The 24610-nt window shown below is 41.2% G+C and overlaps 1 protein-coding gene across 2 annotated transcripts in view; it reads right to left on the reverse strand.

Moving 5' to 3' along the window:
* LOC105564911 overlaps window positions 1-24610 on the reverse strand; it is a 159474-nt gene that overhangs the window by 79121 nt on the left and 55743 nt on the right. The window contains exon 2 of one of the 2 annotated variants that reach the window (XM_012017680.1): window positions 5675-5766. The exons of the other annotated variant lie outside the window; for it this stretch is intronic. Within the exon in view, the coding sequence (XP_011873070.1) occupies window positions 5677-5766 (90 nt within the window). The 3' untranslated portion in view covers window positions 5675-5676. The remainder of the gene's footprint in view (window positions 1-5674; window positions 5767-24610) is intronic. 2 annotated transcript variants of the gene reach the window in all.

Here is a 24610-nt window from a genome sequence, read left to right on the forward strand (position 1 = left end):
ATCTCTCCCGCTGCCGTAACAAATGGCTCGTTAGTGCCGAGTAATCTCGGCGATTCGATTGTTTCAGGTGGAATTTATTCGGGTTACTCGAGGAAGCCGACCACCCACGATAAATTCCCGTTGTACGATACATGCCTCCGCGCTCTATAGATTTACCCGTGGCATAAATCTGCCGGAAGATCAAGTAAACGGAGCGCAGCTTGTTCCGCGTGTCTCAATTATCCGCCGAAACAATTATTAGGATTACGGCCGGCTCTTTCGCGTCGGGTCCCGACGCAAATTTTAATACTGGGGGGGGGAAAAAACATGAACTTTTTCGCGCGACGACGACTGCAATAAATTAACCCGAGAAATACGCGTAATTCCCTCTTTTGTTTTTTATCCACGTGGCCGCGCGCGCGGTCGATAGACCCCACCTACTCGAGTAATTAAATGTCATTAAGCGCGTGTGTTGGGAATAAATATCGATTTTACGCTAGAACCTGGTCCGTTTGACACACACACACATACACGCGTACACACGTACTGGTCATATGCAGGACCTTGGACGTTTTCCACAGTGGCAATCAATACGAGCAGAGCGCGATAGCGGAACGGAAGATAGTTTCAACGTTTCATTTGAAGAGGAAGTAGCGGGCACTGCGAAAAGTAATGCGCGAATTGTAACGACCGCGCTTTTTTCCGCGAGTTACGGAATTTGTTGACGCAAGTGTATATCGCGCAGAAGGTACATACATTTTCGAAATGGATGGAGAAACTCTGAGTTTAATGCAAATAGATTGTTCATTTTGTAGCCAAGCGAAACGCACGCAGCGTTTTCACATATAATAGAGGTGGGGGTATCGCTTTACGAAACTACTCGCATAATTGTTACGTCCTGCGTACGATTTATTTAGTTAATAAAATGAATAACAGCGGCATGTACGAAAAGATAGCGTGGATTTAACGAGGGAAATTTTATTATATATACATATAAAATTATGTCTGAGTACGTATTGAAAAATTTGACAAATGCAATTATGAAAATTATCAACGGTATATACGGAACAAAGAATGAATTAATTAAAAAATGTATTGCGCAAAGAGAATTTTTAACGGAAGAAACTGTCTAGGGCTACAAATATTAATTATCCGCGGGAAATAATTTCTTGTGTGGCACGTTCACGACGCTGCTGTTACACGTTAAAGCGATAACGTGATAAAAGGAAAACAAGCTGTATTTGCTACACTATTACTTTCATGTAGATTAATCCGCGTATCAACCGACGCGCTTAAGGGCTAACGACAAACCAATCTAAAAACCAAACAAAAGTAGATTTGGAGACCGCGCGTCCTTGTAAGCGGCTTAAAGCGCGAATGTTTCCCCGTTGATAGAGCCCAGGGTTGACTGGCACGCGTAGGTGGACACACGCGGTTCGGGGTGGATGGAAAAAGTACGTGGACGGAAAGCGGAGTGAAGAAAGGACTGGAGCAGGCCACTGGGTTCTATCGACTTTTAATTACTTCGCATCGTCTCTCACAAAGAGCCGTGCGGCGCAGGGCGCATGGGAGCCGAGCGACGGTCTCGTGTGTTTGCCCCCTGCTTCGATCGCTACTTTAAACTTTAAGCCAATATCGTCCACTTCGCGCGCGATCCACTTGTGCCCGACGAGCGAAACAAGGGCAATTTTCACTCGGAACATTATGCAGGTCAACGCGACAAAAACTATCTATACAATGCGGAAAATAGCGGGAGCTGCGCGAGAGGTATTCGCCGGGAATTCGACCGTAGTGCGTTACAAAATACAATACTCAAATGTTGATATAATATCGCGCTGCGCAATTAAATGCTTGGCGTTCGGTAATAATCGATTTGCGTTTCTTGATGCACGTTTATCGCAACGTTACAAGGTATCAGCGCTTTTGAAGAAAATTAGAAAATAGACGCACATTTTTTTGTATCGATCGATACGGTTTTTTTCCCCACTAGATGTAGAAAATTGCGCAAGGACGTATCTTTTATTAAAATTGACGTCAAACGATAATGTTATAATAAGGTTGAAAGCTCGCACAAAAGCGTTCATTAAATTTTTGTTTTAAAGTCTATTACGGCTAAATATATTCGGGGGGATATCACGACAGCATATTAAGTATCTGCTAATTGCGAACCCGGAGGCGAGCAATAATAACGCTGATAAATATATCGCGATGAAAGTATAAATTTAAATATTCGTTGGACGTAAAAATTTTTTTAATGTCCCGCTGGTGAACGCCAATAGTTGCGGCTTACATCCAATTCCCTCGTTGGCACAACGGCACAAACAAATATTACTAAATATCGATCGCGAGGCTCAATGAGAATGTCAAAATGAAAGCACCTCCGCCCATATTGCGCTCCACAATTCGCATTCGGGTGGCGCAACTCACCGCGAATGTCCGAGTACAGCTTCATTTGGCTGCGAAATACTAACCAACGAAGTTTTCCGAGCGCGTAAGCCAACGAAAACACGTATTTCCGCGTATTTGCGCGCGTATAGTAAATCTCGCGCCGAGGTCGTGAACGGCAAATTAATACATTTGTAACGGCGCGCATTGGAGATGCAATTACGATTTTAATTCACTTACACAAAGAAATGCATTCGAACACGCAAATCATTCATACCGATGTATCCTGCGCCAGTCGACCTACGCAAACATATATTAATGAAATTATTCGTCATTTTCATAATGTAACGCGAATGTGACGTGAATCCTCAATTGGTAATGCGTTTAACTTATTAAGTGTACTTTGCATGACTGGCAACGCTCTCGGGCACAGAATTCGCGGAATTCACTCCTCCGCTCCAGATTCGTATTTTACACGGGAAACTTTATCATTGTTATTAGGAAGCTCCGATGGCCAGGATGTGGAATATTTGGTAAATTCCGAAATTCGTATTGCTTATTAAACTATTCTTGACTTGGACGTTGAATTACTCACCGTATAAGCGAAGGAGTTCCGTGGGCGTCGAGCAAAGAGCATTACGGATACGGACTTACCTAAAACAAAACGGAAAGAGAAGCTGCATTACACGTATATATCATGCTGGTTGACGGTAGCGTCTACCGCGAGTCGAATATTGCTACAGGAAAAGAGATTCGTATCGATTACTACCCTCTGGGAATCGCACCCCCGGGGAAACTTTTAACTTTCACCAAGGCGATAGGAATAGAAAACTTCTTCCCGGAAAGGGGTGCGTGTAACGTTATCTGTCTTCCCTTCGCCGTTAGCCACGTCAGATAAAATTGAGGAACGTTTTATCCGAACGGTCACGTAGTATAATAAGAGACACGTGAGGGGACGACACGAAAGATGGATAGATAGGAGGTTTTCGCGTCTTCGCGTCGAAGCAGCGCGCTCGCTTAACGGCTTACGATCTCAACCTGAGAAGTGGAATCCTTCATGGATCAAATGAAGATACGACACGATTATGCCCGGGCCTGTCCTCCCGCGTAGACGATGCCGCGAGATTAATATAGGTACATACACGCCGCTCGGTTTACAATTTGCATGCGGAGGGTGACAATGAAAGCGGCGAGCACGCAAGTGGGTAAGTCGCGACCTCGTTCGCTTCATAAGTCACGCTCGTGGCTGACTTTAGATCCTCCGTCACGCTGAGTTACGTTTTGACCTCCTCCGGCTTTTTCGTCCTCCGACTTTTGCATGTGCACGTACTCTGCGGCGTACTCATTTGCTTTACCACTTTCTTAATCGTTTAAGATTAAAGTAAAAGATAGGGACCTGGTCGTGCCGGAGAAACGTAAGCACTTTTATAACGTTCTTTGTTTTGTGCTCTTTCTAGTTTTAACGAAAAAATTCACTTGTATTCAATTATGCACTAATATAAGACACTCCGCGGAGAAGCGCAGTCGGAATATCTTTCAGGGATGTACTATCTCGGGTACGTGCTTACTCTATTTTTACCCAAAACCGACTCTGATTATGCTAGCAAATTTTACTTATCTCGCCACGTGAAAGATGTATAATTACGCTCTACGTGAAATTTTTATTATTTAGTCAGGCACATAGAAAGTATAAAGTCTAATAAGTTACTATAATTATTAGCGCGTAAAGTAGCCACCGCATGACAGCAACAAGTTGCTCAAGAACTTGTTGATCGAAAACTTGATTAATGCATAAACGATGGTTATCATGACGTGGCGAACGATAGCTTGGTGCAAGATGTTGCCTGACATAGTTTAGCGACGCGATTTGTCGCGGGAGATAAATTCTTGTGAAAGGAATTCGCATCTCACGCGGCATCAGCGTTAATTAAGATACTGTGGCGCTTTGTAGAGCAGCAAAGATATGATGTTATGCGCTACTCTATAACGAGGTCTTTAACTCGAGGCGTCGATGATTGTATAATAAATGCGCTTGCTGCGATCAAAATCTCTAATCATGAAGCGTAATGCAGCGAAGGATTGAAGTTGTTCGTAACGTTTTTATTAATCAACGCGCGTAACATCATTTTTATCTATAAATCGCGGGCTGTAAGCGGGATTGAAAAATGAGGGAGATTTAGAGGGAGAGCAAGAGAGTCGTGTTATTATTCTGCGAGCTCGCGTGCTATAAAACGCTCACATACGAAACCTATTAAGGCACATATAAAGGAAAGTATATGCGACGTAGCGTCCCCTGCCCTGTTTTTCGTCAAATTTAACTAATTTGCAATATATTATATTACATTCCGCAACTGAGAATATAAAGCATATCTTTACACGCAATAATTTATTAATATTAAAAGTTGATATAGGAATAACTGTAAACTCAAAATCACTGAAATTAATAATGCATCTTCACAGTATGAGATGATTGAGTTATTCATAAAAGTAGTCTACTTAATAATTATTATGCAATGTACAAAATGTAATATAAGAAAATAACAAAATTTATTTGTAATTCCGAAACACTAACATTTGAAGAAGGGAAACGCGATACGAAGGATATATTTTTTTTATCTTCAGTAGAGAAATTTTAATTGAGTAAACATGTACGTTTATTGTTGCAATATTTCTGTAATTGTTTGTTGCTGTCTCCAGCTATGACAAAAAGATGTTTAAAAAATTGATTCTTGTTGGCACATTTGTAAGAAATTTATATCACGAGGGCACACGATGAAACAATATCACAATACTATCGAGAAAAAAGCTATGCGATAAACACCAGTAGTAATAATTTTATCAAGATTGAAAATCATTTATTACATCTTGCATTATATCAGCGTCTGCTCGATTGGCATTTTTAATTCGTGAATTTTGAATTAAAAAGCACTCTAGTGCCTCCGCAATTCGCCCCTGCTTTTAAAATTTATTCTCCTTTTATTTTCTGCGCGATCTCTCTTTAGTCCCGAAATTAAAATGTCAAAAAAAAATCGCCATTTAGATCGTGCAAAACGTTTGAAAGCGACGTTGAATTACTTGAGGAATTAAAACGAGAAATAACTTTTCGCGTACAATTAACTCATTGTTCTTATGTCGCATCTTGAATAAAATTTACTTAGCGAGCAGATAATATTAACAAAAGGATCTTGAAAATCTATAGCCTCATATAACCTGCATACTTGCATGCTACTTAAGTGCATGGCCAATCCCGGGAAATTTCGTAGATGCAACAATCTCAAAGCTATTATGAAGCCTAGGTATAGCCTATTACCTTTAGTGCTTCGGTGGTATATACACACATGCACTGTACGGTACCTCGGCATTTTCAGATACGAACAGGAAGTGGCAGTATGGTAAATAGTCCTGAAATTAATAGTATCGTATTTACGTTTGTACGCCGATAGCACTTCCAACCACTATTCTGCTCACAATGAGCTCATTACATTAGTTTAAATACATTGTGTGGAGACTACGATAAATATCTCCGATAGGCGATCAAATTATTGTATAATTATGAAGTAGATGTACCTTGTATTTAAAAAGTACATTAAATGTAAACATCTGCAAACATACTAAAAATACATAAATGAAATGTATAAATTAAATTGAAATTTTAAAAAATATTCATTACACATTTGTAAACATATCTCTTACATATTTTAATGCATTGGAAATTGCGATATTTCCGATGCGTTAATATATTAGAGAGTGTTGTTAATGCAGAAATGGAAAATCGAGGGCTAGAAGATGCGCAAATAATTGTAATACTTTATATATTATCCTGTTAATCGTACGAACAGATGTAGTCGAAATTAGAGGTGAGATAACACAGAGGTGCACCGCATTGTGATTCGGCTCGTACACCGCGCGGCTCGTATATTTCCAGTATCGATTCCACGTATTCCAGTCATTAGCCAGTAATTGTAGTTGTAAGCATGAGCGAAACGCAAGTGGAACAAAACAGCAGCAGGCTGCGGAGGAAACTAAAACGCAGTTTATTGAGGAAACTCTTGAGGGGAAAATACGTCAAAACCAGAAATTAAACGCGTGCTGATTTATCGCTCGATTAGATCGGGGGACGCTTTTTATTTCTCGCTGAATTTATTTCCCGTGATAAATATTAAACCAATAACCTACCTTTCGACTTGATATTATTAATTCTTAAAACAGTGGCAAACTTATCTCGTTGCAATTAAGACAATTAAGACAATCCCCTTCCAGCAAAATTCTGTTCAGAAACTTCAATTCAAAATCTAAGTTTGGAATTTCCCAAAATTTGCATAATAAATTCCATATCTGACAGATTTATGAATGGAATCACAATTCGCATGACTTATTAAATCATAGACGATGCACTGTTTACTGTGTATAATTTATTTTAGAATAATTAGACTACAGAGAATGACAATTCCCAATGCTTTTATTTTATTGTGCAGAATAAAAAATAATATTATTTGCGTATATTCTGCGTTTCTGTCACTGACACATCAATCATTTTAACGATCAAAATGTGTATGTGCGACAGATGAAAAAATCAAAAGTAACTTGTATTCTCTCGTATTTGAATGTGTTGCTGGAAAATTTTCGTTCAAAATTACATTTTATTCGTTGTTCTCTTTGAATTGTCTATGTATTATATAAGTTTTTTATAGATCTATAATATATGTCGACTATAGATCGTTATGTCGATATATTTACAATACTCTTCAATTGATTTTCTAACACGAAGGAGTAGCAATCGTGGAGCAGAAAGTTAAGCGCTGCTCTAACGAGCCGAAGTTCCAAGTTCAAATCCGATTAGAAATTGTCGGTTTTTATTCAAACGTCACCTCTCGGAAGGAACTGGTAGCCTCCCGTGAATCTTATTCCCTCTCTAAAGTTTTTGAGAGTGAAAATAGAACCATGGAGTGAAATATTCGCTCTATTAGAGCAAATATTTACTCTATTAGAGCGAACATTTCACTCCATGGTTCTATTTTCACTCCAAAACTTTAGAGAGCCCACTAGAGACACTGGCAAGCGTGGCATTTTAATATGCCAAATTCATCCAGAAAATACCATGCTGATAGGAAGAGGCTTTAAAGTTCAAGAGTGGACTGACAATGAATTAGGTTATTCTACCATGACTAATTGTAAGAAAGAAAGCCTGAGTGTGGTATTGTCCGTATATAACGATAACGCAAGTGAATAGGCCGTGAAACTGGCTTGGTACTGACAGTATTTTAGTCAATCGAGCAATAACAAAGCAAAGTGCAACTTCTGTGACAAACTTTACGTTATTTACAGTTTCGAATAATTAATTTACTTGTAAATGAATAGTATCAGGAATTGTAGTTATCATAGATTCTATTACACAAATTGCATTTTGCTTTACGACTGTCTGATGTATTATTATTAAAAATCCCAAGTTCTTTTTATTCAATCCATAGTTGACTTATTGCACAATATAAAATCACTTGTGCCCTTGTACATACAATATTCAGTTACGCATGAAACTAGTCAGAAAATATTCAATCAATGATGATAAGTTTATATATCGAAAAAAAATGTTCGAATATTTTTGTAAGCTACATACATCTCTCGCATTTTAAATGAAACAACCAGTATTTTTTAAGCACACTTGTTTTTAACAAAATAAAACATATTTATATACACAGAAAAGTGTAACGTCATATAAGCATAACATTCTGTTTTCTTTTTTATTGTAACCGTGTTTTAGTTCAATTTCTCTGACTTTATTTATTAATTTTATATTTACTTTAGAATTATATATAATATTTTTAGGAATTAGAATTATATATAAACTTATATAGTGGCGATCGTGGCGCAGAGGATTGTGCGCTGGTCTGGTAATCCGAAGACCCGGGTTCAAAACTAAACAAAAACATTGTTGGTTTTTTCGTTCGATCGCCACATAGCGAAGTGGATATAGAGAGAGGTGTTATAAGAGGTTTGGGCACGTTCCTTCAAAAACGCCTTGTAACCCTAAGGGGAATCAATAAGATGTACTAGATTAAATTGTACACTGATCTAATGGATTAAGCACATTGTATATACATATGTGACATACTGGTTAATTGCTACCTTATTATGGTATGCAAGAGAAGACACAGGACGCGAAGGCGTAGAAACAGATGGGCTAAAAAAATGGTCGCAAACTGCTACGTTATATTGAGAACTGTACTTTACCACTTAATTTATGCCAGATTATTGAGGGCCGCGATAGGTCGCTGGCATAAATTAAGTGGTAAAATACAGTTCTCATTATAACATAATAGTTTACGACCATTCTTTTAGCCCATCTGTTTCTACGGCTTCGCGTCTTCTCTTGCATACACGAAGGTTTTCCTTGCGAGAGCCCAGAGTCTTTCTTCGTCGTTGTAAAAATTTTTCCTCTGCAGGCGATAATTTTTCTTCTTCCAGATGATTCTTACACATCTTGCGTTTCCTCTTGAACACACGAAGGATATAAACTTATATAATTTGGAAAAGAGGAGCTGACAGTTTCAGAATTCTTGCATAAATTGAAAGCCAGTAATCTTCATTTTGCTTGGAGAAATGTAAATAGCATAAAAATGTCAGGATATTGGTTCAGAGATTTAAATTTCTCAGACGTCGCATTACTTTCGCCAAGCTTATTCCACTAGCGATATTGTACTATCACTGAACACTGTTATTTACGTTGTTTGAATTCTAGCGACATTTGTCGAAGAAGGAAGGCGAATCGTGAGGAATCCATTGTTGTTCGTTCTCTATTATTCGATACACCGGAATCAATTGAATTGTACCCGACCAGTGGAAACTGGGTTCTCCAAACGCTTTCTAATTTAATTCAAACCAATCGCGCTTCTTTCACTCACACTTCTTACTATATTTTAATCTAGTTCGAGAGTTCGTCCCGTAACAATTGATTTAATTACCATTTTGACTAATGTTTCTCGCAAAAAGATAATTATCGTATTTAGTCAGCGAATTTTTATTTCATGATATTTCGCGCGATTTATTCATCCGAAAGAGTCGAAGCGACAGGAAATGAAAATTATTAATTGCCTATTATTTTAAAATGAAAAGTACAGAATAATGGGCGTTATCGGATCGAATGATTCAATTAACGAAAGTGTATTGATTGTTTGTAATAATCGATTTCTCAAATTATCGATTTGAGATAAACACTGAACAAGATACATTTTACAAGTATTATATATTTGTTTGCAGTACTGACACACTACTGTTTTTTCCCAGAGTAACTGTCCCCTTAGAAAGAGACAAAGCCGCTTACTTTTAGCATTTTCACTACGTTACAAGATATAAAATTGACTCCAAGGTTTATCCCAAAAGAGACGTAAACGTATCCAACATGGTTACTACAATTATAAATAGTTATGATGGCTATTAATATTTATTTATTAAGTTCTTTAATCGAAATGTGATTATTGAACGTGATGCCATCCATGTCTCAAGGTTCGAAGCTTCATTTTTAATATCTCACTTGACGCGTTTTCACGCGATTCAAATAACAATTGCGATACACTATAAGTAATGAGACTGTGTGCACCGAGCCCGAGAAAAATGCGAAAGCCCGGTGTCTTTTCAATTATTTACGTCGATGTGATTCAATTTCACTGCAGAATGAACCGTCACTCTCCGAAATATTACGGTCATGAGCAGCCCCGTGGAGTTAGTTTTAATGAATCTAATTACATCTTCGTGCCTCTTGGCGGAACAGCGCGGAACGGAATGAGTCGCCCGAGGATCTTTCGGTTTTACCCGCGGCTTTATTACGGAAATAAAAACCAAACTTAACGTCGTATTCTGCGGCCTTGTCCGCAGATAAAGTTTATTTCCAACGTTTGTTCGCGAGTTGTATAGTGCGTCGCGAAATTGCGCACGCTTCTTGAACGAAATAGTTAAAAACTATGTTAATTACAATTGTAATAAGATTATTTTGTTGTAATCCTCGATTATATCTCTGTGTAATCCATTAACTTCTGATCCTCCTTATCGTTTATCATAATTAATGCAATGCGGGGAAGATCTCCAACTCGCGCCACTCGCATTTACACAAGCATTCGAGATAATAAAAGGTTGAACGATTTCTCATCGACTGAAATACAACAGCCGCACCGTGACGCATCTCATCGCGGATTACCAGTTCATAAGCCGGAGCGATACGTTCATCCAACTGCATCGATCTGTAGTAATGCGAGCGCTGAATCCATTAGCTAGTAAGATACGTATATGTATCGAAAGTTAAGCGATCGGAAGCGCTTACGGGGGGCAGCGTGCGCATTCAAGATACCGGCATAACTTTACTGCAAGACGCGCTCTACATTAGCGCCGCGGTAATATCCGAGTTAACGAGATTCAAGAGCGGGCAAAGTGCTCGTAAACAAGACACTCAACGTGATAGGAAAAGGGCCATCGATATGAATCGCGCGCATCGATAGCGTACGGATGGCGCGATAGATAACATTAGCCGTGTGATGTTGCCATAGGGACGCGTGCGGATCGATGCGAGATCGTACACGCGTACGCCATTGATATTTCTACGATACGTTTGGAATTTTTATACTTTCAACATTTGCCGACAATACGCGGGGGGCCCACCCCACCCCATAAAACGGCCTGTATACTAAAGCGAAAAATTTACAAATACATTTCCGCCGCTCGGCCCGGCGCTCCCATTAAAAAGGAAATTCGTTCATGCCGACCGGTATCGCTGTATGCCGGAATGCCAAATAGCAATTCGTTATATCCCTCGATATCGCCCGTGTGTACATAAACGTTACCGTATCAACCGTTACGGAAGCGCTTTATACGCCATGCCGTGAAAAATAGTTACAGCTTGCAATTTTAATCGCAATTCGATAAACGTGACGCGGTTTTTCATAAAAATAAATTCACCCGACAACGCGCACTAATTCGACATGAAATGGTCGTACAATGCGGAATCGAGCGATACGTTCCGTGAATCGACTCGATCGAAATAATTTCTGACGACATTACAATAGACACGCGTTTGACGGGCGATATAAAACCGGCAAAATTCCCGAATATCGCGGGAAATATGGAGCCGTGCCGTTCGCGCGAATTGCGAATACCCCCCCATGCCATTTCTCGGGATACTTCGTACGGAATTTTGTTGAGACGGGAGGGGAAAAAAAATGACATCGCTCCGACATCGTAAAACGCGACGGTGCGGTTGAAGCGCGGCTTGTGCCGCGGAAGCCTTGTCTCCGAAAGTTCGCCCCTTAGTTAGGTTGCCGCTGTCAGAAAGTTCGCCCCTTTCAAAAGACGTCTTTGGGGCGCAAGAAAATAATTTCAGCGAGACGGGAGTGGTGCTCGAACAAGCGTTGCAACTCCGGCGGGCGGGGTTGACACCCTATTACGCTCCGCCGCCACTATCGGTCGCCCTGCGGGAAGTACATAGTGCAAGTGCATACGCTTGTATGCAATTGCGAACCCCCGGATATCTATCCCCACGATCGCAACGGCCCGTGGTATAGCCGATGCGATATACACCATTTCGGGGGCCGTGCCCCGGCGCGGCAATTAGCCTAAATGCCCGCCGAACGGTAACTAAAAAATGGAGTAGCCGCAAAGTGTCACCGCCAACTGCCGTTTGTCCGCGAATTCGCCTGAAATATCCTTGAAACGCGGCTTCGGAGTATGGTTTGGACACCGCTACTCGCAAATTGGGGGAATGCTACAGTCACTCGGAGTCTTCATACGTGAATTCGTACAACTAGCATGAAGTATGTGAACGCGAAATATTATAAAAGAGAGAGGGAGAGAGAGAGAGAGAGCTTCAATATTCTTTACATAACGAGCGATATCTTGTGAAATTAAAGCAGAACGAAAGGTATTTTCCTCTGAATGGAAGCGAAGAGAAAGACTTACATAAAGTCACGTTTCGGTTCACTTCAACTCCCCTTCAATGGCGGCTATAATTGGCATTCCTTTTATTATAATTTTTTCTTGCCGATTCACAACATTGTTCGCGCTTTTAGCTGCAGCGCAATTATAATTGCGACAAAGCGTATCGCGCAAAAAAACACCCGAAGAAGAGGAGTCTGCTCTACTTGTTGCTGAGTACTTGCCCGCGATAGGGAGTTCACGGCGCAGTTTTTCCGCGGATTTAACAAATATAAGAAACGCGTATCTCCGACGGGGAGAATACAATTCCATCGAGACGTCATTTCCGTGCTCCCGGCGAACAGCGTTTCGTTCTCCCTGCCTCGTGTATATATGGAAATGTGCCGCAATCTACAGCAGCAGCAGCCGCCGACTCGACGGATCTGATGACGTGCAATTGGACTTATTAAGCAACATAATTTGATACACGTTCTCGAAATAAAGTTGACAATTATGCAATCTGGAACGAGCTCTCGGGAGAGAGTCTTTGAAACGCGACACCGCACTTTGATGCGTCACGTCTCGCGTTACATTTGCATAAAACGCGAGACCACAGTGTAGAAATGAGTAAAGGAATACGATTACCGGCGTCACTTCCAATGTCACTTACAAGACAACGTCGAGAATCTATTTCTTTCGTTCGGAATCGATCCCGCGGTATAAGCGACGAGTTTAGCGAGAGATTTAAGGTCAATCGATTACGCCGGCAAAGAGGAGACATGTCTTATATCCACACCCGTCAGGAAGACCTGCGACGCGGATGACGAGAGAGAGAGAGAGATTACCGCAAAAATGGGACAATTTCAGCTAACGAAGACCCAGCGCTTGTCTCGACGGGAAGGAAAGCCACTGAATACTTTACGGTGTTCAAATGGATGAGGGATGAAGGGAACCCTCGATAGAACGTGAGGATTTTGCTACGAAGCATAAATGTCTGATGCGGCGTGTATGTCGGAAGAATTATTTCTCTAAGCATGCATTCAAACGTCCGTACGGGAAATGGACGGATTTACATACGAAATCACTCCCTCCAATAATGCCTCGGTTTAAATATAAAACGCAAGGCTTTCCGGTAGGGCGTACTAGTATAGGCTCTGTGTATTAATAATGCTAAACATTCTGCAACGTGCCTGGGACATGAATAGACGCCGTTTCTTGTTTCCTACGTAAAAGATTAACGATAGCCCGACATCTGATAATCACTACGGTGTACACAAGAGGATGAAGAGGGAAGAATCGCAAAAAATAATCTGTGGGAATATACATAGTGTTGGCGCGCAAGACAATTCTATCGCGGGGGCTCTAGGGATTAAATCAGTGTCCATCAACGCGACACGTCGATACGAAAGAATAACGATACGACGTGCCTGTGTGGCGCGAGCCAGAGGCACCAGTCGTAAAAGCAAAGCTATTCTATCGCGAATAAACGTCGACCTTGGTAAAAATGCAGTCGCTTTTTCCCCTCAATCGCAATTAACGATAAGTACGTCGCGGACGCGACAATTTTTGCAATATAACAATGCACGATATAACAAACTATTTTCGTCGATGGACTACTTCGACGCAGGTAATGCAGTTTGAACGACGAAGTGATATCGAAAACTAATACATTCGTGTTGCAGCAGAATTTAATAAAACTTCCCCGGGAAAAAATAAAAAAAAACAGAGAGACAGAATAAAAATGCAATTTCAGATTCTATTTTAAACAAAAAAAAAGAAAGTAGAGATTCGTAGTATAGTAACAATAACAAATTAAGGCTTGTAATGTATTTCGCTATGAAGTCAAAGTTAAAAATTGAGAAACAAACGAACTTTAATCCTTTCGTTTCGCAATTGTATGAATAGGCATTCAGGATCATTGAATAAAGTATTACCGCGCTCTACATTTTCATATCTGTAATGTTATTTTACAGTCTTACGTAGACAGCTGTAAAGAGTTTCTATAGGTAACGCATATTTTGGTACGTATTGAAAAATGTCTCGGTAATGTAAAATACTATATCGTTTTTCAGTTTCTCTTTTAATCGCCGTTACAGTTAAATGATAAAAGTATATAACTGCAGAACTTCCTTCACATATATTTTAAGTGAATTTATCAAAGGTAAAAATAGATTTTAATAATATAACTTTGTGATGCATATTAGTATGCACAGTTTCGCCATAAAAATAACATGTAGAAAGGTTCTTGTACCTTTTCAGAATGTCACAATGCTTTTATGAATTATCGATCTGTCATGCGGACATGCATGAAACTTTTTTTAGCTGTTAAATAATTTCGAAATGAAAGAGTTAGCAAAATTATGACAAAAATTGAATTTTTCTCATTAAAAGTTATATTCACGAATACGCTTCAAGTTTCATCGACAAAAAATCAGAACGTGGCGTGTAATGAGATGATATAAAGTTCCAAATCGCACACCGCGAAGTGTAAAAGCCAAAATCCCCGTCTCTCAACGTGATCGATCTTGCGACCCGCGTCGCGTGCAGTTATTCCGCAATAGCGGCAGCATCGGCTGCGAATGAACTAAAGCGTGCTCGAATAAATAGACGAAGTGCATCACGGAGTGCAGGCACGAAGGAGTTTTGAACATACGCACGTTACCAAACGGAATTCCACGCGAAACGCGCAGAAACGCGTTTCGTGTGTACTTGAAGTACAGTAATGGCATTCTCCTTCTCTCTCCGTCTCTCAAATTCGATTAGCGGTCGCCTATTTTTAGCAATTAGTGTCTTTCAACGTGTAATCAGCGAATCGTGAATCGTTTCCGGAACCGACAACAACGTACGAGGCCTTAGAAGTATGAAAAATTGACCTTCGCGGCCCAATTAGAACCGAAACGAAGTACAGGCATTAGCGAGCGAGTTAATCCCCAGGAGCACTTTTCACTTCTCAGACCCCGTCGTGCAACGACAATCTTGGCCTCCAGGTAGACTTGGTTGAAACGCACTCCCGAATGCACCGCGTCGTTCCGCTACCTCCCTTTTCCCCTCTCACTTCCGTTCTTTTGGGGGTAACACCCCGGATTACTTCATTCTCTCCTTCGTTCCCGGCCGTTGCCCAGGAACGATCTCCTCGTTGCATTCTGCCCGCAGAATCCCATTGGCTTTTGGCGGTACCGGTAGCTACGTTTTCGCAAGAACCCACCAGGTTCCCTTCTCTCTTTCCGTCGGCGTCTCTCGCCCTCTCTCCAGCCGAATGCCCCGGTCGGTTCTCTCACCCTCTTGGGAGTTACCGTCATCTCCCTTACGGGCTCCCGCCCGTACTCTATCGCTCTCGTGCGACGCCAAATTATCCCGACGTAACGGGTGCAGCTCGGCGCCTGTTTCAGGCTAATAGCCGGGATTTTCCGAAAATTTATCGGTCCGTGCTCGAGAAACTTGCAGCCGAACGGCTACAGGGACGTACGCGAAATTCAGCTTACAAATTACCAATACCACCTGTGAGGCTCGTCCAACTTCGTCCGGCGATACGTCCTTCTCGACCGCGCCGCTGGTTTACGGGCAGCTTATCGCGTCTCCAATAGAGAAGCGTGATGTAACGGGCTCACGCTCGAAGAGCCACATCGGACTTGTTAGCGAGTTCTGCGGATTTCGTCGGTAATACTGGCTAACTCCAATCCCGCAATAAGAACCCCGATGGTTTCAGGCTTCGGGAGATCAATTTTCGTTAGCATGGACGAAGCGGTTGTCATTTGAAATCAAGACTGTCTTTCACTTTCTCGATTGTAACGACGCCCCCTACTTATAAATTATATTGCTTCTCGATGTTGTTTACCGCGGCTTGCTTATTCTCACGTTCTCTGGGCTGGTGGGTGACTTTATTTCTCTCTTTGCTCAAGATACGGCTGTCAGCTTGGTTCGATCATATAATGAATTTTTATTATCATTATTAGCCAAGTAAAACTTGGATTTCTCCGTGGATCGTACTATTTTTAGACTGCCAAATTTTGAAGCTAATTCTTACCGGGAAAACTCGAGATCAGTTTGATTGAATTGTTACCGCATCGCTAAAGAGGGTTCAGAGTGAAGCCGAAACGCCCGACTTATAATTATCCTCGTAGTTAAGGATCGATATAACGTCAACTTTCGCATCGTCAACCGCGTTGAATTTTTAAAGCCCTCCTTTTGCCTGTCGCTTATTAGCTTCATTACGGAGACTCCCTTGTTGTTTATCCAATTATTAAAAAAAATATTTGTTTACTTCTTCTCGATTTAACATTGATTAAAATCCATACAATTTCTCGCGCAAGAATAATAAAACAACGTATTTGTAAGAATGTTATTTATCCAATTATGTAACAAAATATTTGCCTGTTCTCGAATTTAATATTGATTAAAATCCAAGTAATTTCTCGCGTCAGACTATAATAAAGCAACGTATTTGTAAGGACGTACTCCTGAGCGATCAAATGTAAGATTCAGATAACGAAATTGATCGAAAGTGCTTTACGCCCCGACGTTACTTCGCGTACATGTAAGTAGTGGCGCGCACGCACACACGGGTTTCATTAATAATAAAAATTCACTTTGTAGCAAAGCAGCGCGCGGTAATGGCTGCTGAATTGCCACGAAATGGGACAATTCATCACCGACCACACAGCTGTGGAAATTTTTCAAATTTCCACATGCTCTTACATTTCCGATAATTACATTTCGGTTTATATTCCGAAGCAATATCGACTGAAGTGGATGAATCCATTACATCGTTGGGCAGCTCAAACGGCCGCGACTATTAAATCGTCCGATGGAGAGTAATCCCGCGTTATCATTGTAAACGTTGACTTGCAAAAAAATAATAAAATTCAATCGATTCTTTTCCGGCCGTGATGTGTTTCTGCGAGTAAAAATATTTCTTATTTGTAGAACAATGTACAGCGTTCGCAAAATAACGAAAGGATGGACCATTCGTGCGGCGATTCTATTTACGCTTAACATGTTATGTAATAATCCGCGAGACAAACAGGCGGCCAGGAGTGCTAGTTATTCAATGCTAAAGCGAAAATACCTACGCGTTGCGCTGAGATGCAACGCGGTCTAAAGTGACCGCAACGCTGCACACAGCTCTCGTGTAACCAGTATTAACTGCATTAAGGGTTTAACAGAAACAATAAAACACATCCGTCATCCGATATCTCTTTTATTTTCCGCGTGGCAATTACAAAAATTCCGATGATAGAATTATTTATTTTGCCCAGAAATAGTTTTATATATCGTTTTGATTGGTTCGAAAAATTGCGACAATAAAATAGAAATAAAACTATAAACTTTTTTAAACATTTGTATTTAAATATCTTGCCGTGTCGGGTTACAAATATTGGAACATTGCGCAAAAATCCGCTAGTGAGTAACAAATGTACGTAAGCAAAACCAGCGTACGAGAGGAAAACAAGAGAAATTTTACTGGTTCAAGCACCAATCATCTTTATTACCGCCGATATATCGCCGTTCGTCGCTTATAACGACCTATGATAACGGAAAATATACGGGCTACGAAAAAGGAAGAAGGAACCGATAAGGACGAAGGAGGAACGAAGTACAAAGGATGAGTATGAAAAGAGCGAGACGAATGAATAGAATTTAAGAGCTCTTGCGCGAGCCGTCTAGCTATTCAATGGATACTCGTAATCTTTTCAAAATTAAGGCATTACGTTTCCACTGTTAATGCGAGCACGCGTCTGAGCACCGAGAAGAGCTTATTACGCAAACGCAATTCCCCCTCCTAACGACCGAGTTTCAATAATCAGCTTTCTCTAGAGGCGAAATTGGAAATATTATACCCATACGAAAATTCGCAGAGTGATGTGAGCGTCGAAGGATTAGCGTTTCGAATTTTATGTTTAAACATTCATTTATAATGAATTCCACATATTACACATTCATGAATCCTCTCGTAAAGTTTGCAGAAAAATTTTCGCGCTTGTATTGTCCTAGTAGATTAAAATTTGCAATTAAGTAACATACGTTTGTACAATACATTAACTAAATCGATGCAACGTCGCCGAGTAATTAGAATTTAAGAAATGATTTTCGTTTCAGAACTTTCTCAAAATTTTCTCGATCGAACAGAGTCAGTCGTTACCTTAAACAATACTAATTATCCGCAGAATTATATGCAAATTACACTTATAACAATCGCTAAACAAAGTAATTTGAGAGAGAGAGAGAGAGAGAGAGAGAGGAGAGGGGGGGGGGGGGGAAGCGCATTAGGTAGAGAATATTTAACATACATATTTCATAGGAGGGATAACGAATTCTCAACGTTTTTTTGTTGTTTTTCATTCGGCGCGGTATCGTACGACGTTACGCAGGTGATTGTTTACGTGAAGGTCGCCGCGCACTCAATCGCTCGCCGAACCTCGAGCCGGCCGGCAGCGTCGAGAGTCGCTCGTGCGTCGTATTACTTTTACGTTATCAATTTCCGAAACGCGATCACGCGACGTGTACGGGAATAAAACTCTATTAATTTCTACACCTTTATCGGTAACGAGTAACGTTCATCGATTAATTATTGAGTGTCTACAACTTGTAATGAGAAACGAATTGCACGTTGAGGCGCGACGGCTTTTTATCAACGTACATAGATATTTCACGAGGCTAACATATCTAATAAAATATCAAAGTAAATCGTGATTACATCTCGTTTACGCGTCGCGCTTCGAATTATCTGTCGACTTGAGTGTAGCCTGTCTTTCACTTCCGAGACATTTGTTGGCGTACGGCTTTAGTATTTGCGTTGTTCGCTGTATTTCGTTCTATCTCGTAGCTCAAACAAGCAGGAAGTAGATAAAGTCGCTACGTTATATCTCAAAATGTAATCAAGAATTGTCTCAGTTAATTGTTACAATTAATAGACTTGATCGTAGCGGGTGTTTCGCTCGCACAATTCACTTCCCGCGAGGATTAGATCGTTTGACAATTCGGGCTGTAAAATGTCGTTACGTCGCGGATTAATAATTGCTTCTTTACCGGAGATGCTTTGAATCCGACACTCGCACTTTATATCGTAAATTTAAATGTGATTTATTCATTGCTACTTTCGAGAATGTCAAAACATGCGAGCTGCCGGCGCGAATGATTTGCATGACGGAAAGTCATACGACACACGAGTGATACTTTGTGCGTTTCGCGGTTATTTCATGTCGCGTACGGGAGTGTCACGCAAAATTTCGCGCGATCGTAGTTAATCGTTCTCGCGAGTGAATATTGTGCGAGTGCAACAAGGAAATCTGAGAGGAGGAGGAGGCTTGGGGGCATCGGGCAACGGCGGAGCAACGGTGAGGTGAGTGTTTTATTTTATATATATATATATATTATTTGCTACTTGCAAAATTAACATCTACTCTCCGTTTGTCTTGGGCCCGGCTTCACCAATGTCGCTTAACTTTAAGCTTAGCTTAATTCGTCCTTTGTCTCTTTCCAGCCGTTACTCTAGAAAGAGACTAACATGAATTAAACTAAGATTACAGTTAAGCGACGTTTGGTGAAACCGGGTCTTATTCATTCAAATAATTTGAATAAAAGTTACACACAAAAATATATACGTTAAACTCTGTGAGTTTATATTCAATAGAGACTTTTTTCGAGTACTTTATAATTTTTTATTAAATGTCTATTTGAAGAATACAAAATATTTAATGCAATAATTTCGACTTTAAATAATTATTCTGTAGTAATCGTATATCATATGTTTTACAGTTCAACGTAGTTTACGACGTAGACAACTCCGCTGTTGCGCATCGTATCGGTGAGTGGTGAACGTTTTATTTAAAAAATTCATATATAATGGATGTATAAATAATACGTAAAAATTGCATTCGATCTACATTGTGAGGCAAACGAAGTATTTGTGTATATCTAATATATTGATATGAAATAAAAATAAATCGCGTACAAGTAAAATAGGCTAGAAAAAGAGTTGATAATATCTATTAATAGTTAATAGACGTGAGATAAAGAGAGGCGTGTAGCGCAAGCAACGCTACATTCTAGCGTTATTTTAGAACAATGCTGTACAGCCGCAAATACGTTGACTGAGCACAACTCCAAAGCACTTGGCTACTTTTCAATATTTAAAAAATTAGAGAGTCAAGGATAAACGCCCCGACGATCAAATGCAGTTTTTTTGTGCGCGAGTGAAATTTATTTAACGCTGATTGACATTGCAATACGAACTACAAGCGATATCGTTGGACTAATTTTGCCCGACGCAAATGGGGGGAAACCGCCGAGAGCATTGCGGTGTACAGATTTGCGGCATTACTGGGCATTTTTTGGGCATTATAAAGATAAAATAAGATAATAAGATAAAGTAATGCCCACCGGGCATTAGTGGGCATTGGTGTACAAGATTTTGGCCAGCGGTTTCCCCCCTCGACTCGTACGTTATCTGCAGACAATACGCAATATCAGAGAGCGCGCACTAATGCCTAGGATAGAAACGATACATCTTATTTAAAAAAAAACTGAGATGCCCTCGTTTAACGTCCGTCGTCGTACAGTCGGCGTCGCCGAGTGTAATCGTGCCGTATGATTTGCCGAACGGGAAGTTCTTCGCAATTCAGTTCTGTTTGAACGAAAAGTGCCCGTTGTCGAGCAGAACGAGGATCCGCGAACAATGACGCCCAGGCACCGGCGGCGCATGGTCCCGTCACGCTTTTGACGCGGTTTCTACCTACGGATAGAGGTAGAGGCCATTGTCATACGGACCGTTCCACGCGGTTGTTTCACTTACGTCGTCTCCGGATTTCGTTTACCGTGTGCAGACGCGCGCACAAACGCGCGCCACGTTTTCGTACGTCACGCGAGCGGCAAAGAGCGATAATATAAATCACAACGCTAACTGTCCGTAACTGTCCCCTTGTGTTGCTCGGCCGCACAAAGCCGGCGTATTGACGGGACGCAACGTACTTAAACCACGAAATATTATATTCGCAGGCATTTCGCTGGTCGGCCCGTCGTACACGTCCGAGAGACGTGTTTCGAAACATTTTTACACAAATGGATCATCCATCTCGTAAATTTAATTCTTTTTTCGTAGGTAGATGATAAAAACAATTGTAACGGTGCTCGTACGACTGTGTGTACTCTCAGCTGTTTTTATCATCTATCTTTTAATACCGGCCGCGTGCGCGCGGGAGATTCTGTTTTAATTAAATCAGAACGAAATAAAGAACGTGAAGAATAGGGGCAATCCATTTTCCGTAATAAAAGTCAGATACGGACGGGCAACGCACCGGCACGCTGCAAAATGCTGCAAAGGCCGAAATATCGTGTATCGCGCGCTAATGTTTTTGCAAGCCGGCCGCGGAGCGACGTCAGCTCATATCGCAAGTTGGTGCCCGCGCGAGCTATATTGTTCCCATGAATACAATTCATCACAGATTACATTGCGCGATGCATACAGATGCCGTGGCGGATTATACTTTCCGAATACACGTACGCGCCGCGGCCGGAACACGGCCGGCTACGCCTTCGCATCCGGTCCGATACCGAGGGCGAGGAGCTGGGCTTGAATCTTTCGCATTTCATTTTGCGGGATTACCCGCGCGCGCGCGAAAAGTTACGAGGGATCTTAACGATCCCAGAGACGGCTCCTTTACGAAGAATAGTGAAATTACGCGCTTTAACTCCTTCCAAGACGTGCCTCTTGCGCGTGGCGGGGACCGCGCGCTTCCTTCCCCGCTCGTCGGGGATAAAACTTGGCCAACTTTCCGAAATTTAATACAGGAAAAGTTGTCGGGCGCGGGATACGCGATATTCCTCCTCTTCATGCTCAACACGCTCCCGTCATAGTTCTATCATTATCAATATATTACAGCGTGTCATAGGCAAGATACGAGGTAGCGAACTAAACTACCTGACCCCGTCGTCGAAAGAAGCTCCTAACCGAGGAGTAAACCGCTGAAGGGCATTGTAGTGTACAGATTTGCGGCATTACTGGGCATTTTTTGGGCATTATAAAGGGCGTGTTTCCATGTCCTCTCGGTACTACTGACCAGAGTTGTAAACCGAACCGAACCATTAAAGTGTATCCGCTCCGAGAGAACGGATAAAAATTTCAATTATAAAATCGTTCCGATCCGAAGCGAACCATTTTTGATTATGATTTCAAACGCTCCGGTTTCGAACCGGAGCATGAAAAACCGGTTTTGGAGCGGTTTCTTTATCTAAAAAGGATTTAATTTATTTAAAAAGATTTACCACGTTTGAATCTTTGCTACATAGCTGGAAAGGTGGTAAATGTGCAAATTTCACCAGTTCGATTCGACTTGCATTCCAAGTTCTAAATAATTTACTTCATTCATTCGGTTTTCGGGGCGGTTTTTAAACTCGAACCGGTTCAAAACCGCTCCAAAGAACGTATTTATGCTCCGGTTTACAATCTTATTCGCTCCGGTTCGGTTTACATCCCAAGTTCCAAATAATTTACTCCGTAAATTCATCCGGTTTTCGGAGCGGTTTTTAAATTCGAACCGGTTCAAAACCGCTCCAAAGAACGTATTTTTGCTCCGGTTTACAACCCTGCTGCTGACAGTACTCCCGATAGTCTCGAGCAGAAAAGGTGCGAATGGTTGCATTCGAGGGGGAAACCGCTGAGGGCATCGCGGTGTACAGATTTGTGGCATTACTGAGCATTTTTGGGGCATTTTTTGGGCATTATAAAGGGTGTGTTTCCATTTCCTCTCGGTACTACTGACAGTACTCCCAATAGTCGCGAGCAGAAAAGGTGCGAATGGTTGCATTCGAGGGGGAAACCGCTAAGAGCATCGCGGCATTACTGGGCATTACTAGACATTTTTTGGGCATTAGACCTTGCTGGGGCATTTATAAAGATATAATAAGATAAAGTAATGTTCACTGCACAGAGAAAAATGTCCGATTAAATATAATCGGATAATCCAATTACATAATAACAAACGGATGTCTTCGATTAAATTGTACATCCGATGAAAAATGTGATCGGGCTTTCGATCAAATTTCATCGGTAACTGCATTTCGTCGGATAGATTTCATCGCATGTATCCGCAATTTAATCGAAAAACGTAATCGGAAGAATTAACCATCGAAAACACTATTTGATCGGTTTTTATCCAATGGAAATTTTTCTCAGTTTGGGCATTAGTGGGCATCGGTTTATGTACATGACATTTTGGTCGGCGATTTACCCTTCGCTCCCAACGATGTAAAATCGTGATAAAGAAGCAACGTTACGACTTGAAAGATGCATAACTGCACACCGATTATACTTTTCAAAAATTAACGTTTCTGTAACGATGAAGTAACCAAAATATTAAAAAGTCGCCGCTAAATTAACAACGTATTACATTTCATTGGAAATTATTATCTAATATTCGGATATTTTGTACATGTATATTGTATTAGAGAATAAATGTATGATGATTAATTTAATCGATGATATAATCTAACAAATGTAATAATTACGTGTCACAGTACAATCCTATTACGGTTATAATTCGCGTTTGCCAAAGCTTTGTTTTAATTCCGTTTCCATTAATTGAATAAATGAGCGATTCGATGTGCTTTAACATTAACGAGGTAGAGCGCGTTCGAGCGTTTCGGGCCGGTACACAGTCGGCCAATTGACATTAATAGAAACATCAAAACGTCATGCCTCGCGTAAGCAGCCCGAAACGTCGTGTGATTTTCTTGATTTGCGTTTCAAGTTCTCTAGTCAGCCGTGCCCGACGAGTCTCTCCGACGCGTTACGCCCGACGATTACTTTTAAAAAGGAGCGAGAATGAGAATCGCAAATATTAGGCTAACAAGCAAAGTAGGGCAGCTATAGGTAGCGAAATGTTTAAACTTGCGCACCAGTGTCGCACAGGAGAGTCCGCCGATAAAGTGAATCATTTCCTCGATACGGAAAGGCACCTCCCCCTCGTTCCTCCGCCGAGATACATCATAACAATACAGCATCCGATAGCAAGAGATTACCTCGCGCCATCCCGTTGAAAATACCATCGCCGCGATCGCGCGACACCGCTCCGTCGCCCGAAAGACGTTCAATTTTAATGGGAAAACTCGACCCGCCGTTGATCGCGCGGTGGATCGGGAGTGGTGGGAAAATTGAGAACAGGTAGCCGGGAAAATAAATAAACCAAACGCGGTAATGGGCTGGTGGAGTAGTGTCAGCGGTAGAACAAGCTTGTGAGGAGCCTCGGCTCTCGAAGAGGAGAGCGAACGAGGTGAGAAAACTTGCAGCGAGAAAAACGAGCCTGAAACGCAACCGACGTGGCTCTCTGCCGCCTCGGCAAGATCGGAAGAAGTTTAA

The sequence above is a fragment of the Vollenhovia emeryi genome, unplaced genomic scaffold, assembly GCF_000949405.1.
Source record: "Vollenhovia emeryi isolate VEMERY1.0 unplaced genomic scaffold, V.emery_V1.0 DF939158.1, whole genome shotgun sequence".
Taxonomy (NCBI): domain Eukaryota; kingdom Metazoa; phylum Arthropoda; class Insecta; order Hymenoptera; family Formicidae; genus Vollenhovia; species Vollenhovia emeryi.